Source organism: Schistocerca cancellata, chromosome 6 (assembly GCF_023864275.1).
Source record: "Schistocerca cancellata isolate TAMUIC-IGC-003103 chromosome 6, iqSchCanc2.1, whole genome shotgun sequence".
NCBI classification, from domain to species: Eukaryota; Metazoa; Arthropoda; class Insecta; order Orthoptera; family Acrididae; genus Schistocerca; species Schistocerca cancellata.
In genome coordinates, this window is record NC_064631.1 from 192,915,865 (window position 1) to 192,935,634 (window position 19,770).

The 19,770-nt window shown below is 40.7% G+C and overlaps 1 protein-coding gene across 4 annotated transcripts in view; it reads left to right on the plus strand.

Annotated features, from left to right (window-relative positions):
* Positions 1–19,770, plus strand: part of LOC126191190 (centrosomin-like) — a 417,752-nt gene that overhangs the window by 285,685 nt on the left and 112,297 nt on the right. For all 4 annotated transcript variants that reach the window (XM_049931983.1, XM_049931982.1, XM_049931984.1 and 1 more), the window contains exons 3-4: positions 4,816–5,009; positions 15,402–15,575. In XM_049931983.1, coding sequence (XP_049787940.1) covers positions 4,816–5,009; positions 15,402–15,575 — 368 coding nt within the window. The remainder of the gene's footprint in view (positions 1–4,815; positions 5,010–15,401; positions 15,576–19,770) is intronic.

Here is a 19,770-nt window from a genome sequence, read left to right on the forward strand (position 1 = left end):
TTTAAACCAACCAACCAGGAGGTGGTGTTTGGTCTCTTCCCCCTCCCCCCCCCCCCTTTTAACCAACCAACCAGGAGGTGGTGTCCCTTTGGCATTGCCAATGTCATCCCTTCACGGGAATAAGCTTCGCCTTATTAAGCATCTCCCAGCACCTCGGACGACCTCTTCTCAGCCCTCTCGCCGGGAGGAGATCATTTTAACTCAGCTGCGTATTGGGCACTGTCTTTTTAGCCATCTTCATTTGTATGTTTTTTTTTTTTGCCATTTTTCCACGTGCCTGTTTATAGCTGTCTCCTATTCTGACCATTGGGTCTGACGTATGGTCATTGTACTCCTCTCTGTGTTTGTGCTGACTTGGGCACGTATGACCCCAGTTGTTTTGTGCACCATAAAGCATAAACAAACAAACAAGCCGACCTTGTCACAATCTTGACATACATAGTGCATACGACACAACTAGGCGCCATCACATATTAGTTACCTTTCAGGACTGGGACTTTCATGGACTTCTTAAGATTTATATCTGTGAGTTTTTATCCCACCAGCTCTTCCAGGTTAGAGTTGGCACTTCAGACAGCACCCCTAGGGTCCAAGAGACCAGTATCCCACAGGGTTCTGTGTTAAGTGTCACTCTGTCTAGTTGCCAGCAGGTGGCCATCTGGTTACCACGACATTTATATCAATGATTTTTGCGTCTGGTGCAGCTGCTACTCAGTAGAATTTGTTGAATGCCAGCTCCAAGGCACCATCTGAGGGCCTCTGCGTGGATGCTCTTTGTCCTGGCCCAGACGTCTTGGGGTACAGACCATGCCACTCTTCATTATATTTACCGCGCTTTGGTTTTGTCCAGACTAGATTATGGTTGTCAGGTTTATGGCTCAGTGGCTCCTTCAGCTCTGAAACTAATTAACCTCGACCATCATTATGGTGTGTGTCTGGGTGTTAGTGCCTTTCGCACTAAGCCCGTCGACAGTCTCCCTACAGAAGCAAGGATTCCGCCTCGACAAATATGACGGAGTCAACTCTTGGTTTCTTACACAGTCGCCATGTGATGATTCTCTGACCATCTCCTTGCAAACGATGGACTTCTCCCTCCTGATACCCACCCTTGAGTGGGATTGCCAGTAGGGATGCATCTCATTTTCCTCTGTCGAGACCTCCATTTCCACTCACTGGAATGTGCCCTGTGTATTTCCTCCCACACCCCCCTCCCCATCCTATTCCAGGGCCTAAGGTCTCTATTGCCATTAAGATATTCCAGCGTCTCGTATGTTCCATCCTTGAAGAGTTCCAGGGTGTTACCTTCTTCTATATTGATGGTTCTAAAACAATAGATGAGATGGGATATGCTTTTATGCCCCCTACTGGCACGGAACACCATTTACTCTAGCAATTAATATGTACCGACTCAATAAGCACCCTGCAGTCTATAGACCGATGCTACTCTCGTCCCATTTAGATCTCAGCCATCCATGACCTTCTCTCTGCCCTTGGCCACGCTGCCTTCTTAGTTCTCTTTCTCTGGGTACCAAGTTATGTGGGCATACCAGGGAATGAAGTGCTGACCGTTTGGCTAGAGAGGCAGATGCTTTGCCCCCCCCCCCCCCCCCAGTCCCTATCGTAATTCCAGGTACAGACATGTGGCTACATATCAAATCTCTCTTTGCCTAAAAGGGAAATGATATCTGGTGCACTACTGCTCTCAGTAATGAACTCCGAACAGTCGAGGAGACCACTGAAGTTTGATGCCCTTCCTTCCGCTCTTCTGGAAAAGAGTCCTCTGTCTTATGCCGTTTATGCATCTGTAATACCAGGCTAACTTATTATTTTGTCTTTCGTAACAAGCAACCCCCACAATGTGGCTGTGGAGCCAGACTGACTATATCCCATATATTGATGGACTGTTGCCTTCTTTTGGCCCTTCGTACTTAGTATAGCTTTCCAGATTCCTTGTCTTTAATATTAATGGACAATTCATGAGTCTTAGTTTCCTGCATGAAACTAGCTTTTATTTTCAGTTATAAGGTTTTGCTTTACTCCTGGAGCAGGGGTAAGGTGGTTGTAGTTGGGTTTCCTACGTTCAGGACCCGTGACCACTCCCCTTGCAAAGACTGCTCTCTTATCCCTCTGATTTTCCTGTTTTTAGATTTGGCCTACCCTTTTTTGCCTTCTGCTCTGTGTTTTTAGTTTCGTTGCTTTATAGTTTGACCTCTCTGACCAGATCTGACCACCTTTAGTGGACACCTATCTTCTGCATGTAACTTTTGAATTGTGGGACTGATGACCTCACTGTTTAGAAATGAAACTGGAGAGTGTTAAGTTATCTATATTACTATGTGGCTTACTTGGTTCATGGCACACCAATCTGGGTGTAGGCCAATTTGATTTTCAATATTTCATTTAATAATTGATCAAATTAAAATTGTAGTCATAATCTACCAATTAAAAAGTATTATGTTAACCTTAAACACAGTAGGAAAGGTATTACAGTTAGAAACTGTGTATATGCCTTGTGCCTTGAGGCAGCATAACTCACTGTGCACGAATACAATGGCTGCATTCATCCAATATTTGCAAATAAAAGCAATTAAAGACTTGCAACAAAATTTTACGCATACTTTCAAACTTTTACGAAACATTTTCTTGCTGACATTCCAAACAAAATGGTGACAGGGAAAAAAGTTTACAGCTGCATCAGCTATAATGTTTTAATTTATTACTCATTTCCTATAAATTTTATTCGGAGCATATTTTGCAGACAATATTCATATATACCACTGAATATACCTGAAAAATTGCCATTGTATGAGCAAGTCCAGTATATAACACATTAACTCATTTGTACAACAGTCAGAAGTTTTTATAACGTGATACATGTAAACAGGATGTCACTCCAAAGAGTTGCCGGGCACGATTTCTGTGGTGTTTCAGCATATATTTGTAATTTTGTTTTTGCATTGTGTGGCTGGAGTCAACCCAAAGAAATGCTGCTTGAGAAGTCACCTGGTGTAGATAAAAGACATTGAGCTGTTTATCATTACAAACTAAATGAATTTTAACATGGAATTCATAAAGTGGGGCCAAATTGTCTTGGGCGATATCAGATTTATCTGTATGTATTAACAGGGCCATAAACCTAAAGAATAAGCATTACTTCACCAGCTCTATTGAATCGGCTCGTAACATTTCGTTTCAGAAATAACGTTGTTTGTAACGAGAAACAAACTGACTTCATTCACAGTATTTGGTTGGGTTGATTCCAGCTACACATTGCAAAAATAAAATGGCAAAAATCTGCCAAAATACCAGAGAAGAGGCATGTTATGACTCTTTATGAGGGACACCCTGTATATACAAGGTTATTACAAATGATTGAAGCGATTTCACAGCTCTACAATAACTTTATTATTTGAGATATTTTCACAACGCTTTGCACACACATACAAAAACTCAAAAAGTTTTTTTAGGCATTCACAAATGTTAGATATGTGCCCCTTTAGTGATTCGGTAGACATAAAGCCGATAATCAAGTTCCTCCCACACTCGGCGCAGCATGTCCCCATCAATGAGTTCGAAAGCATCGTTGATGCGAGCTCGCAGTTCTGGCACATTTCTTGGTAGAGGAGGTTTAAACACTGAATCTTTCACATAACCCCACAGAAAGAAATCGCATGGGGTTAAGTCGGGAGAGCGTGGAGGCCATGACATGAATTGCTGATCATGATCTCCACCGTGACCGATCCATCGGTTTTCCAATTTCCTGTTTAAGAAATGCCGAACATCATGATGGAAGTGCGGTGGAGCACCATCCTGTTGAAAGATGAAGTCGGCGCTGTCGGTCTCCAGTTGTGGCATGAGCCAATTTTCCAGCATGTCCAGATACACGTGTCCTGTAACATTTTTTTCGCAGAAGAAAAAGGGGCCGTAAACTTTAAACCGTGAGATTGCACAAAACACGTTAACTTTTGGTGAATTGCGAATTTGCTGCATGAATGCTTGAGGATTCTCTACCGCCCAGCTTCACACATTGTATCTGTTCACTTCACCATTAAGAAAAAATGTTGCTTCATCACTGAAAACAAGTTTCGCACTGAACGCATCCTCTTCCATGAGCTGTTGCAACCGCGCCGAAAATTCAAAGCGTTTGACTTTGTCATCGGGTGTCAGGGCTTGTAGCAATTGTAAACGGTAAGGCTTCTGCTTTAGCCTTTTCCGTAAGATTTTTCCAAACCGTCGGCTGTGGTACGTTTAGCTCCTTGCTTGCTCTATTCGTCGACTTCCGCGGGCTACGCGTGAAACTTGCCCGCACGCGTTCAACCGTTTCTTCGCTCACTGCAGGCCGACCCGTTGATTTCCCCTTACAGAGGCATCCAGAAGCTTTAAACTGCGCATACTGTCGCCGAATGGAATTAGCAGTTGGTGGATCTTTGTTGAACTTCGTCCTGAAGTGTCGTTGTACTGTTATGACTGACTGATGTGAGTGCATTTCAAGCACGACATACGCTTTCTCGGCTCCTGTCGCCATTTTGTCTCACTGTGCTCTCGAGCGCTCTGGCGGCAGAAACCTGAAGTGCGGCTTCAGCCAAACAAAACTTTACGAGTTTTTCTACGTATCTGTAGTGTGTCGTGACCATATGTCAATGAATGGAGCTACAGTGAATTTATGAAATCGCTTCAATCATTTGTAATAGCCCTGTATTTAGTCCAGATCACATTTTAGACTTCATAGCTGAACCTGCCTTCATAAATTGTCTGATGACAATTGGAAGCCTTTAGGCTGCAGAAGGTACTACAGTGTAATTTTTCTGTTTCCAGTTGCCATACGATCTCCAGGAAGAACATCTCCAAACCGTGGCCGCACGATGAAGGAGTACGAGGAACAACTTGGTCATCTTCAGAAGGAAAACTTCAATCTGAAGCTCCGAATATATTTTCTGGAGGAGCGAATGGACCATATGAGTGGATCAGATGACAAAGAACAAATTGTTAAAGAAAATATAGAATTAAAAGTAAGAATCAGTTTTATGACATTAAATATAATAGTCACAAGAACATATGGAAACTTTAATTTAAATTTTAGCCCAAATTGAATAGTATCCATAGTTTTTAAAATATTTTGAACATTTTTTAATGTAGTCATTGGAATCCTACCATTCTTTTCAGTTTCTTTTTCTTTGCATATTGAGCTGAGAGATTCACAGGGTACTGTCAATAAATTTGTTCATTGTAATATCAAATTTGAATCACAGTGTGCTTGTGAGAAACAACTGCCTCGGAAGACTAAGTGTGACACCCTACAGCATGCTAATGGCTTCTGCACAACAGTGTGGTGATCCGTTTGACCTAGAAATTTGGTTCCTATTGAACTTTCTTGCCTCCCTCCCCAGAAATTTGTGCTCGAAAGAACACTCTCAAGTGACACTTGATGATCAGTAAATGTATTCAAATAAAAATAGTATATTATAACCAAATAATGGAAAAATCTTGGATGGAATGTAACACTATTATGAAAAGGAAAGTTGCTACTCACCATACAGCAGAGATGCTGAGTCGCTGGTAGGCACAACAAAAATACTGTCACAAATAAAGCTTTCGGCCCTTAGAGCCTTTGTCAGAAATAGATGACACACACAAATGCGAGTCACACACATAACTGCAGTCTCAGTCAAATTTAGCCACACTTATCCTGGTATATGTTGCTGTTCACTGTAAAGATGTATGTTGACTTCCAGACAGGCACAACTAAAAGATTGTTACACGTTGAGATTTTGACCAAAGCTTTCTGCAGAAAGGAAAACGCACAATCAAGCACACTTCACACACATAGTCTGCTGCCTCCGACTGCTTCTAGCCAGAGATAGCAGTCTCGCCTGTGTTGGTGTGTCGTGTGTGTGTGTGTGCATTCCCGCTTCTCCCCACCCGAGGCTTTGGCCGAAAGCTCAAAGTTTAACAGTCTTTTCTTTGTAACTGTCTGCAACTCAGCTTGTCATCTTCATTGTGAGTAGCAATCCATCCTATTCCAAATGTTGTTGATATTTCAACCTGGACTACCTATTGCTCATATAAATTTAAGTAAATTGCACTGAAGACTTATTGAGCACGTTAGACTTTGGTAACAGAACTGCTGTGCGACACAAAACTGAAATTCTTCAGAATGTGTTTGACATGACATACAAATAAAGCCATAATTGTTGGCCCAAGCTTAACTAATACTACCAGAATGCCTGCAATGTTTGTGTGTATCATTAAAAAACCACTTGACACAAGGACAAAGACAAGAATATTGTTCAATAACACCAACTGAACAAAATTAATAACAAATAACTCAAGATTAAACAAAGGATATAGCAAATAAAACTTTGATAACCCAGGCAGATATGTACAATACCACACACTCATTTATAAGGAACAGTATTTTTTAATGAATTTATCAGGAACAAAAAGATAAATTTGATAAACACGTTCAAAAGCAGTAAACACATTTACAGAAAACATTGAAGCTAGGAATCACAACCCTTCACCATCAGTTAAAATATCTTAAAGCAGATATCCCTAAAAGAGCATATGTCATTTCCTCCAGTGTACCTATGTACCATCTAGCTAGAAATTGTTAGTAAGCTATAACCATTTGAGAGAGAGTGTAACCTTGATGAACACTGCAAAATGCACGAGAACATAAGCATCACATTTGCAGCAACCTAAATAACTATATGTAGTATTCCCATCAGCATAGGATAAAAGTTTGGCAGCTTGTTTGTCTGTTGTGCAGTTTTTACATGAAAATACTACCGTCCGGTATGGAGGACATGAACCCTTCAGCTCCCATGGTTAAAACAGTACGGCTGACAAAAAAAAAAAAAAAAAAAAAATATGTAGACTCTATAAAAGACATACTTCTATGGGAAACACTACAGAATGAAAAGCTGCAAAGAAACAAAAAGTTTAAATTCCATTATGGATTGTACCTATAGACTGACAGATATTCTACACATGACCATTCCAGTATCAGGAATAATGAGCAAACATCTTCACTAACCAAATAGTTTATCTCACAGTAAGAAATGTGGTACAATGGGGAACACCTGAAACAAAATTCATAATGAAAAAAAAAGCTAGTACCTCTAGTGTATCATTTAATTTCTCAATAAATTTCTAATGTGTCAAACACATCTAGGAGTCGCTTATTTGTTAAATTTATGGTATAAACTGTCTGACCAATTATGAACCTCGGATCTGTAGCACGAAAAATATAGAAAACTTTCTTTTAAATAATAGAATCATTACATTAATAAACATTAGTGGGAGATAATCCATAATTTGAATTATTTACTAATTAATTAGGTTATTTTAGGCTATAGCCAAATTTTCCAAGTTTAATTTCACCAGATTGAGTAAGGAGAACTAACAGTAATGTAGCCAGTCACTGCGCCCAAGGTTTTTGGTTTGATAGCATTAGTCTCTAATTCATGAATCAAATTCCACAAGACCATAGTTAGTGAGAAGGAGCCAGTGCTCATTTTAACATAGCTACTTCATTGAGGCTTCCATCCCCCACGTACAGATGGTGCTTACAGGTTGCAGTTCAGTGTGTGGCTATAAGTGCTGATGCCATCAGTGCTAGCAAACTGATAGCATGCAGTCTTGGGCACTCTTCTGTTCATTGGAAACTTAGCTGAATAATTAATCTGAAAGCATAACTCACCATACCTCACTCCGTTCATGTTAGATTTTGATGGAGACAAGTGTTCCTGTATAGAACAAAGAAGTTGATGCACATGTTTATCAAGTGATGACTATCAGAGGAAGTTGGGAACTCCTCTGTGCATTAAGCCACGATTCGTGAAACATCAATTTTACCAACTGTATCTTGGTTTTATTAGTAATTCAGTGCAACAACAAGATATATTGCCATTTACACTCCGGACTTCACAGTCAAGCCAGGTAAAGAACGTATGTTGATAGTTCAGTTCTCTATATGAATTTTTCATCCTTGCGGTAACTACCATAGCTCTTTCCAACTACTACTGCTTTGGGAAGATTATTTTCATTGTGTAAAGTGTTCTTCATGCAGAGCTAGGCAGTGGTTAGAAACTATGACAGTTGTGCTGTCTACCTTACTAGCACTAGAAACAGACCCTGTTTTCCAGTAGTGATTAAAATTTACTGTTAGTAGATTCCCTTGACTCCGTAAGAAGCAGTAGCCTATTGTCATTGTTTCCCTTTCTGTTTCAGTCAAACTTTATGGTGAAGAATAACACTGTATTATTTTCCAGATTTGAGCATGACTGTTACTCAGCAACCATATACTAGTTTCAACATACGGTCATACAGTCAACAGATTGCACATAACTAGTGTGTACACTGACCTAGGTTTTGACACCTACTAGGAGTGTCTCCATCAGAATGAAATTTTGCTAAGCTGTATAAAATAATACATAGAAAATTAGATATGACAAAAAAACTCATTAACTGAGATGAGTTTTCATGGCATAAAAAGGTTACTTACATAAAGTAACATTGCTAAAAAGCAAAGGTCAGAATTTAGAGCAGCTATGCTGCAGTCAAAAGTGAAGCAAAACATGTGGATAGCTGGGAACATGATCACACTGATCAGCCCAGTAGCTTAAATTGCTGCCATGAAACAATAAGAGTTGCGCCACCTGTCAGGTGTGAACAGTAACATGTGCCCACTTGAAACATTATATCAGAAATAATTGAAAAAAAAAAGACAGTGTATTTTAAAAACAAAATATAAAGAATGAGAGCTCAATGTCTTCTTGAAAATAACCAGTAGTCAAGCAGTCAAATAGAGCCATTTGTTTACAGAAATTACAATTACATAAAGGATGGAATGACATTGTAAAAATTTTTTCTAACAGCTGTATAGTACAGAAAATATTTGTACAAAGGTAACTTCAGCAGCACATAGATATGAGATTAGCAGAAAATGGTGTTCCAGAAGCGGGGAAAACGTAGTATAAAAAATTGAAAGATTGAAACCATTGACAAAATTTTTGTTACATAGTTGTACTGTTGACTCAGGATGAGGTCATTGTTCTTAGAAATATGCTTGAAAATCTCCAGCTCTAAAAGTAAATTGTGCCTATGACCTTTCTTTTCTCTATGTAAAATGGACATTTCTATGCATTTTGGTTTGTGTCCAGAAATTAGCAGATGATCAGCCAAGGTGGAATTGTGTACATTAGTGCCTCTCTTTCCCAACAAATGTTCCTTGTCCTTGACACTAAAAGACCTTCCATTTTGTCCTATATAATAAACAGGACATGTATCACAAGTGATTTTATACACTACTGAGTTGTGTATCTGAGCAACTGTGGACTTGAGATTGTGAATGAGTGTTTTTTACAAGTTATTGAAAACGACCAATTTTATATGAAATAGGGCCTAATACGGAATTGAGAAATCATTTTTGTACTTGTCAGGAGTAGCACTGCTTCCTAAAGTGGTCACTTTAGCACCAGTTTTGACTTTGAAAATCTTGTCAACTAATGTGGGATCATAGCCACTATAAACTGCAATAGTTTTGATTATGTTCATCTCTTCATTAAGCTTGTCAGCTGACAAAGGTAGAGAGACTGCACGATAAATGGCTGAATGGAAAAATGCTTTTTTATGGGAATAACGGTGACTGAACTAGCAGGCACAATTTGGTCTGTATTAGTGGCTTTATGAAAAATACCGAAAGTAAGTCTGTTGTTGTCAATAGCAATACTGAGGTCCAAGTAATTAAGCTGATGTTCGCTATTTACTAACTCGCAAGTGAAGCTTATTCCCCCCCCCCCACCCCCACCCCCACCCCCCATGAAAACTATTAAGCAGCTGAAAATACTGGCCAAGATGCCTGCTGGTGGGTTACCCATTGCCAGGCTGTTGGGCTGATGGTATAACTTGTCATTTAAAACAAAATAGTTGTATTTTGGTACTATTTGTAGCAAACGAATTAGATCAGTGATTTGCTGATCAAAATTATGTTTTCTAAAAGTGTGTTAAGTTTTTTCCTGACAATGTCAATGGTTGTTGAAACAGGTACATTAGTACATAGGTTTGTAATGTCTAATGAAAACGATTTAGTGTCTTGGCCACACTGCCGATCTTTGCTTTTACTGAGTAGTTTTTGTCTATTGTCTACAATAATAATTTCGAAAAACAAAGGATTTTTTTATTTGTTCGTAAAGAAACCTTGCTAACTCATGGTATGCACTCTTCATACTGACCACAATCGACCGCATCGGATGGTGACTTTTATTTTGGGGCCTGTGGATTCACATTAAAAAGCCATTTTTTATGAAACTGTTTGAGCAAAAGCATAATGATGTTAACGGCAAGCCTAATTTCTTTTTGTATCATGGGGCTGGATTCTCATCTCTCTCTGAAACCATACTCTCAAAACTCAGAACAAATATGGGTCTAAAATTTTATGAAAACTACATAACAAAAAAATTTTTTTCAATAGTTTCAATCCACCGCTTACGGAATTTTGATTCCCCTATTTTTTACTGTAGTTTCCCTGCTTCCGGTTCCAAAACATTTTCTTCTAATACCATACATATGTGCTGTTAAAGTTACCTTCCTGCAAATATTTTCTGTATTGTACAACTGTTCGTAAGATGTTTTCTATGTTGTTCTTTCCTTCATGTAATTGTAATTTCTGTAAACAGGTGGATCTATTATACTTCATCTGCTTGACTACCGTGTATTTTCAAAAAGATATTAAGCTCTCTTTCTTTATATTTTATTTTTAAAATTAACTGTCATTTTTTTCTGTTATTATGATTCAAATGGACTCATGTTACTGTCTGCACCTGATGGACAGCGCAACTCGTATTTTTTTTGTGGAAGCTATGTAAGCCACTGGACCGATCAGTGCGTTGTTGTTCCCAGCTGGCCACATGTGGTAAAGGCTAGAATGTTTTATTTCCCTTTTGACTTAAGCATAGCTGCCCTAAATCCTGACCATTGCTTTTTAGCAATGTTATTTTGTGGAAGTAACCTTTCTACATCATGAAAATTGTCATCTTCGTTAATATGTTTTGGTCACATGTAATTTTGTATGCATTATTTTATAGGATTTAGCAAAATTTCATTCTGATGAAGATACCTCTAGTAGGTGTTGAAATCTAGGTCAGTGTACCTGTTATTGGCTGTATAATCCTATGTTGTAGTATTTTCTGTATGTGTGACTACTTACTTTGCCAGTTGTTGAATCCTATATCTGTGCGTTCCCTTCCTTTTTGCCGTGCATTTATCCCAGCCATGGTCATATTCTGGAACAAAACCCTCACATGCTGTAAGTAACTGATGGATCTGATTGCCCGCTCATTCATGAAAGTGGCGAAATTGGACTGAGCAAAGGTTGACAATTTGTACGGGTGTTGATAACTGCACAGTTGAGCGCTCCACAAACCAAAACATCATCATCATCATAGTCTGAATGCCGCCTCCCCCCCCCCCCCCCCCCTCCCCTCAGAGTTTTAGCTGTTGGCATGTTTGTTTCCTATTCCTAAGTTTTTGTTGATATGGACAAACAGAGATTCAGGGCGGAGCATTACGTCAAGCCAAGCCAGTGAAAACAGCTATGTTCCATTCGCGAAGAGAAGCAACCATCTCCCCAAGGAAGACAAGTCATTGCTCAAATACACCGCCAGCAGACAAAACATACATATGACACGTGGCAAACACAGATGAGGATGAAAGTAAATCAGTGTGTAATAATATTAATGAACTTTTAAAATATATTAAAGGAGATGAGAATTTAATCATCATGACATTTTAGTGCAGTTATTAATGAAGGTATGGAACAAAATATAATTAAAGTCCATTCTGTGCACGCAAAATGGGAGAGGAGGGGGAGAGTGTTAATAACATTTTTGGCTGGACGAGAGTTCATTATTGTGAATAAATGTTCTGAGAAGGCATTACTTAGATTAATAGATTGATTATATTTCAGTGAAACAAAGGTCCAGGAATCTACCATAGTTAAGGACCTCAGGAGTTGTCTAGGTGCTGATACTGACAGTGATCACAATCTAGTATGAATAAAATGCCTGTTGAAAATTAGAGAGAGTGTTTCAAATATTGGAGTCTAGGCAAGTTGAAAGAGCCATAAGTACAAGACTACCTGCAAAGAACTTGTGGCAGGAGAATACTTTAAGAAGTTTTTTGTGTGAAAAACTGATGGAATGCATGTAATGAACTTACAGAAAGATTTCTTGAATTGAAAAACTCAAACATTCATACCTGCTACTGTCATGAGCACCTAAACAAAGTGGTTGAAGGATGGTGAGAGCGAAACTCGGTAACATGTTTTGGGATGTCCACGCCTCATCATTTCAGAGGCTTGCTCACTCCATAAATCAGGATAGATGGCTATCTGAGCCAAATCTGATGACAGTTTTGTGCTGGGGCAAGTAAAACTGTTTTGGAGCATACCTTTTAGAATCCATTGTGTAACATGGGGTTCTGCAGCAGAAGTGCTGTATGCCTTGTTGACCCAGTGACATTGTCAATTGTGATTAGAGTGGTCACAGGATTATTGAGATTGGTTTGTGGATCAATAGAAATGTGCCCACTGTTTTGTTGATGATGACTGTGTTTTCTTTTTACACCACGTCAATGGTCATGTCAGTATATGCTGTCATCTAGGCAAACGGCTGTTTGAAATGTGTACCATGCCATGGACATAGGCCATTGGAGGCAGTATTGCTATGTGGGATATTATTACCCTAGTCTGCCATGGGACCTGTGATAGTAATTGAAGGCATGAGAATTGCGGATATGTGAACATTTTTGTGCACCACACGTTCCTTCATTCTTGATGTCTTCTGTGATTGTGATGGCATCTTCCTGCAGGATGACTGTTCATGGGCAACGTCAGAATTGTGCTTCAGTGATTTGAGGAGTATAATATTGAACTTGCATCTGATGGAACACAACTCTGACACTGTCAAATGGCAGCTCTGTGCCCACAAACAAATGGTCTGTAATTTAAGGCTTTTGCACGACCTGTGCTTAGCCATCTGTGCCGCATACCTCTGGAAACCTACCAAGGACTTGTTGAATCCATTTGACATGCTCTACTATGTGGAGCAACATGTTATTAGGCATGTGGTAGTATTATTTTGGCTCATTAGTGTGTTTGTACGATATTCCACTGCTTACTGAAGATAGTCGCCAAAATGCGTCTGTTTGACAATCTTGACATGGCTATTGTTAAAAGTAAAGATTACCAATATCTGTGCCATTATCAGTACATTCCATTCTGGTAGTTTGGTAAAAATTAACCGAATTATTCACTTCACGTGACTTAAAATCCTTACCTATTTAATTGAGGAATAAACAAATTTTAAAATCTACTATTTTGGGACAATGTAGCTGAAGCCAAAAAATAGTTAGACATCAGTCGGCTGCTCAAAATATTGACTGTACAATGGGTATTTGTCTGCAATCATTCTTTTGTTTCTATTCTTCCCAGAAGTTTTTGTTGTCATAGCATATGAGAGTGAAACTTCCTGGCAGATTAACACTGCGTGCCGGACCGAGACGCAAACTTGGGACCTTTGCCTTTCGCGGGCAAGTGCTCTACCAACTGAGCTACCCAAGCACGACTCACACCCCGTCCTCACAGCTTTGCTTCTGCCAGTGCCTTGTCTCCTACCTTCCAAACGTTACAGGAGCTAAGCCATGTCTCCGCAATATCCTTTCTTTCAGCAGTGCTACTAGTACTGCAAGTTTTGCAGGAGAGCTTCTGTAAAGTTCGGAAAGTAGGAGATGTACTGGCAGAAGTAAAGCTGTGAGGATTGGGCGTGAGTTGTGCTTGGGTAGCTCAGTTGGTAGAGCACTTGCCTGCGAAAGGCAAAGGTCCCGAGTTCGAGTCTCGGTCTGGCACACAGTTTTAATCTGCCAGGAAGTTTCATATCAGCGCACACTCCGCTGCAGAGTGAAAAATCTCAATCTGGCATACGAGAGTGTTATGTAGGGTAATGGTCTTATTCTATCATTTGCAACCCATATCATACCAAGTTTTCTGCTGTGAGTTTTAATAATGGAGTCGAGGTCCAGTGTAGGGTTCCTTACTCTACGCAGAAATTTATAGTTACTTTCTATTAGGGATGAGAAGTACTCAAAAATTCAAAACATACTTCAAAACAGTATGTTTTTGATAAAGTCTCAAAATTTGTGTATTTGCAAATACCCCATTAGCACTGCAAGAAACAACTCTTATTACAAATAAGGTTATGTTCATACAGTACATAGTGATACGTACCTTTCCGTAGTTACCAGTTTGTTATGATAATGTTATATCTGTAGTAAGAGCTGGAAAGCTTCCAAATAGTACAGGTGAAAATATGTTGTATTTTTCTAAATTGTCATTTACGTAAAGTATTTACTTCGAGCGTTTGTTAACATAAATAGTGTGACTGATGTTCTGGGTTACGTAATGCAAGCTGAGTGTAATTAAAAATTGTTAGTAGTCTGCAGCAGCAGCAGCATAGTAGTAGTAGTAGTAGTAGTAGTAGTAGTAGTAGTAGTAGTAGTATGTAGTAGTATGTAGCAGCTACAGTAGTGTTCCACAAGAAAGTGTACACCATTGTCTGTATGAAACAAAAGACACTATAATAAGTATATATTTACATGAAAATACATGTTATTACTAATTGTGCAATTACTTAATAGTTTTAATCCAATCACCGCCATTATCAATTATAGCCTGGCAGCTCTTTGGCATGCTTTTCACGAGATTTTCTGCATTTTCTCTTGGTAACGATTTCCATATCATCCTGATTTTATATGATGGCTGCTTCAAAGTATGTATTGGCTCTCTTTTAAGCTTTAATACACAACAAAACAGTTTAGATTAGTGTTGCATCCTCCGAGACATTGCAGGCCAATCCCATTCTCTTGTTTCCACACTGTGGCGACATCTATGTTGTTTTGGATCATTATACTCTTGAAGCACCCAGTTTGCCTCATTTGAACCAGATAGCTTCTCAACAGACCTCGGAAGGCAGTTTTGATAAATATTGCACATTTTTCCAGCATTTAAATTGGCTGTAAATAAGTACAAATAGCGAAAACAGCAACTGACAAAACAAAAAATTTAATTCGCGCACTGTTTATCTATACACTGTGCAAAAGTGCATAGAAGTACAGATTCAAGATCACTACCAGAGATGTCACTGCAGACATTACATTTAATATTATGGTGAACACTTGCTTATTGAACTGACTGTACATCTGGGTTAAAGCATATCTTATTTTACTAAAATCTGAAGGTTCTTTATTGTAATAGAAACTATAGAGGGAAGTTAGCAAAGTCTTGGTAATAAGATTTTTATAACATTATCATAATCATGACATAATAAAGAGATATTCTTCTGCAGGTGAAATCGGAGACCTTGAGGAAGGAATTAGCAGATAAGCAGGAGTTGGTGTGCCAGGCAGCAAAAGCAGTGCAACTTATGGAGGAACAACATCAAATGAAGATCAAGCAATTGCAGCAAGACTTTGAAGAACAGAAGAAATCTTTCGAAAGGCATATTCTGGAGTTAGAGGATGTAAGTGAAGTGCGAGTCGGAGTCCACAGGGAAGATTTTAAGTATGAAAGAATACTTAATTCCTAGAAATGTAGTAGGCTCATGATAATTCCTTTAGGTGCTGGTTCAGCACAGGAATTGCACATAGATTTTAAGAAGGCAGATATGGAACTTTTCCCAAGACCATTTGTGGTACTAAAGGCAACAGTTGGGTAACACTTAGGTCTTGCAAGCACTATTTACCTTATTTTATTGATTTTTAGAAGTATTATTCTGAAGATAAAGTGTAAGTGTATATACTGATAGAGTCCGTTGATAAATCAGTCCATTTGAAATAATGAGGCAGTTGATTACTACACTCCTGGAAATTGAAATAAGAACACTGTGAATTCATTGTCCCAGGAAGGGGAAACTTTGACACATTCCTGGGGTCAGATACATCACATGATCACACTGACAGAACCACAGGCACATAGACACAGGCAACAGAGCATGCACAATGTCGGCACTAGTACAGTGTATATCCACCTTTCGCAGCAATGCAGGCTGCTGTTCTCCCATGGAGACGATCGTAGAGATGCTGGATGTAGTCCTGTGGAACGGCTTGCCATGCCATTTCCACCTGGCGCCTCAGTTGGACCAGCGTTCGTGCTGGACGTGCAGACCGCATGAGACGACGCTTCATCCAGTCCCAAACATGCTCAATGGGGGACAGATCCGGAGATCTTGCTGGCCAGGGTAGTTGACTTACACCTTCTAGAGCACGTTGGGTGGCACGGGATACATGCGGACGTGCATTGTCCTGTTGGAACAGCAAGTTCCCTTGCCGGTCTAGGAATGGTAGAACGATGGGTTCGATGACGATTTGGATGTACCGTGCACTATTCAGTGTCCCCTCGACAATCACCAGTGGTGTACGGCCAGTGTAGGAGATCGCTCCCCACACCATGATGCCGGGTGTTGGCCCTGTGTGCCTCGGTTGTATGCAGTCCTGATTGTGGCGCTCACCTGCACGGCGCCAAACACGCATACGACCATCATTGGCACCAAGGCAGAAGCGACTCTCATCGCTGAAGACGACACGTCTCCATTCGTCCCTCCATTCACGCCTGTCGCGACACCACTGGAGGCGGGCTGCACGATGTTGGGGCGTGAGCGGAAGACGGCTTAACGGTGTGCGGGACCGTAGCCCAGCTTCCTGGAGACGGTTGCGAATGGTCCTCGCCGATACCCCAGGAGCAACAGTGTCCCTAATTTGCTGGGAAGTGGCGGTGCGGTCCCCTACGGCACTGCGTAGGATCCTATGGTCTTGGCGTGCATCCGTGCGTCGCTGCGGTCCGGTCCCAGGTCGACGGGCACGTGCACCTTCCGCCGACCACTGGCGACAACATCGATGTACTGTGGAGACCTCACGCCCCACGTGTTGAGCAATTCGGCGGTACGTCCACCCGGCCTCCCACATGCCCACTATACGCCCTCGCTCAAAGTCCGTCAACTGCACATACGGTTCACGTCCACGCTGTCGCGGCATGCTACCAGTGTTAAAGACTGTGATGGAGCTCCGTATGCCACGGCAAACTGGCTGACACTGACAGCGGCGGTGCACAAATGCTGCGCAGCTAGCGCCATTCGACGGCCAACACCGCGGTTCCTGGTGTGTCCGCTGTGCCGTGCGTGTGATCATTGCTTTTACAGCCCTCTCGCAGTGTCCGGAGCAAGTATGGTGGGTCTGACACACCGGTGTCAATGTGTTCTTTTTTCCATTTCCAGGAGTGTAGAATAGAATTATGCTTTTCTGCAAACTGTCTTACCATTATATCCTGTAAATTAATTAATATTAATAACTGGACTTTAGACTATACATTTATTAAAAGTGGAATAAAATTACAGCATTTTAAATTTGAATCTTAAACATTATTTAAACACTATACCTAGAATTAAATTCTGCTTCAAGAATATGCTTTTTTAATGCAGTTGTGCTGCAGAAAGAGGAGTCATACTCTCAGACGTGGCCTAGTAGACAGCTTCAAATTGTGTTGATTAAGAATCTGGCACAAAGTAGCTCATCGATAACTGAGCTTTGAAGTGCATTGACATTCTTCCAATGTCATGAAGTGGTTTAGGTACCAAAAATGAACCAAGTGTACATATGCAGTATTGTGATATGCACTCGATAGAGAAACTAATTAGTGATTGGTTTCAACAAATCAAGAACTTAATTGACTGAATGAGGATTATTCTTACCTCTCCTTTGAAAGACAGACCAGCTGGCTTAGAACAAAATTTCAGTTGACTATTTGATGTTTTTTGATTGAACTTGATTAGTTGCCAAAAGACATTGGTGATTCTACTATTGCATGATCGATTTTTAGTATAATTTGTTTCTAAATTTTAATTTGGTTTTTGATATACCTTTTATGATAATTGCCTATACAGGAGATAAATTACCATGTGCAGATATTGCAGAAGTGTGCTTGGGTGAAGTGACATGGGATAGTTTAGGATTTCCTGTTTTTATGTAAGGATCTTCTATCCTCACCCCCATTACAGCTTTTTCTTGCTATTTCATTATGTATTATTTAGGATGTATGCACACATAATCAAGGAAAAAAAGTAAATGTCACTGTGTAGAATGTTGACTGGTTGGGGGAAGAGGCATGTCGCATAATACAGCTGCACAAGAGGAGCACAAAATTGTTGACTGGTTAATTCTTCCTAAGGGCAATGGCCTTGCTGCAGTGGATATACCAGTTCCCGTCAGATCACTGAAGTTAAGCTCTGTTGGGCGTGGCTGGCACTTGGATGGGTGACCATCCAGGCCACCACAAGATGTTCCCATTTTTCAGGGTGCACTCAGCCTCGTGATGCCAACTGAAGAGCTACTCAACTGAATAGTAGCGGCTCCGGTGCAGAAAACCATCATAAAGTCCAGGAGACTGGTGTGCTGACCACACGCCCCTCCTATCCACATCCTCATCTGAGGATGACACGGCGGTCGGGGTCCACTTCTGGCCTGAATACAGAGTGCTTTTAAAACTGTCTTTGTCATGCTCTCTGAATGCTTTGTTGTAAATTAACTTTTTTTTATTTATTTATTTGCTGTAAAACCACATTGCCACTGCAATGACTTTGTTAAATAAAACTTATATATATATATATATATATATATATATATAAAGGGAAACATTCCACGTAGGAAAAATATATCTAAAAACAAAGATGATGAGACTTACCAAACAAAAGTGCTGGCAGGTCGATAGACACACAAACATACACACAAAATTCAAGCTTTCGCAACCCACGGTTGCTTCATCAGGAAAGAGGGAAGGAGAGGGAAAGACGAAAGGATGTGGGTTTTAAGGGAGAGGGTAAGGAGTCATTCCAATCCCGGGAGCAGAAAGACTAACCTTAGGGGGGAAAAAGGACAGGTATACTCTTGCGCCCGCGCACACATCCATCCGCACATACACAGACACAAGCAGAGAATATACTGGAGGCCAAGTTCCCATCTCCGGAGTTCTGATAGGTTGGTGTCAGTGGGAAGTATCCATATAACTCGTACGGTGTAACACTGTGCCAAGCTGTGCTGGCCGAGCACCAAGGCATGTTTGGCCACAGGGTGATCCTCATTACCAACGAACACTGTCTGCCTGTGTCCGTTCATGCGAATGGACAGTTTGTTGCTGGTCATTCCCACATAGAAGGCTTCACAGTGTAGGCATGTCAGTTGGTAAACCACGTGGGTGCTTTCACACGTGGCTCTGCCTTTGATCATGTACACCTTCTGGGTTACGGGACTGGAGTAGTTCGTGGTGGGAGGGTGCATGGGACAGGTTTTACACTGGGGGCAGTTACAAGGGTAGGAGCCAGAGGGTAGGGAAGGTGGTTTGGGGACTTCATAAGGATGAACCAAGAGGTTATGAAGGTTAGGTGGACGGCAGAAAGACACACTTGGTGGAGTGGGGAGGATTTCATGACGGATGGATCTCATTTCAGGGCAGGATTTGAGGAAGGCATATCCCTGCTGGAGAGCCACATTCAGAGTCTGATGCAGTCCCGGAAAGTATCCTGTCACAAGTGGGGCACTTTTGGGGTTCTTCTGTGGGAGGTTCTGGGTTTGAGGGGATGAGGAAGTGGCTCTGGTTATTTGCTTCTGTACCAGTTAGGGCGGGTATTTGTGGGACGCGAAAGCTGTCCATTCGCATGAACGGACACA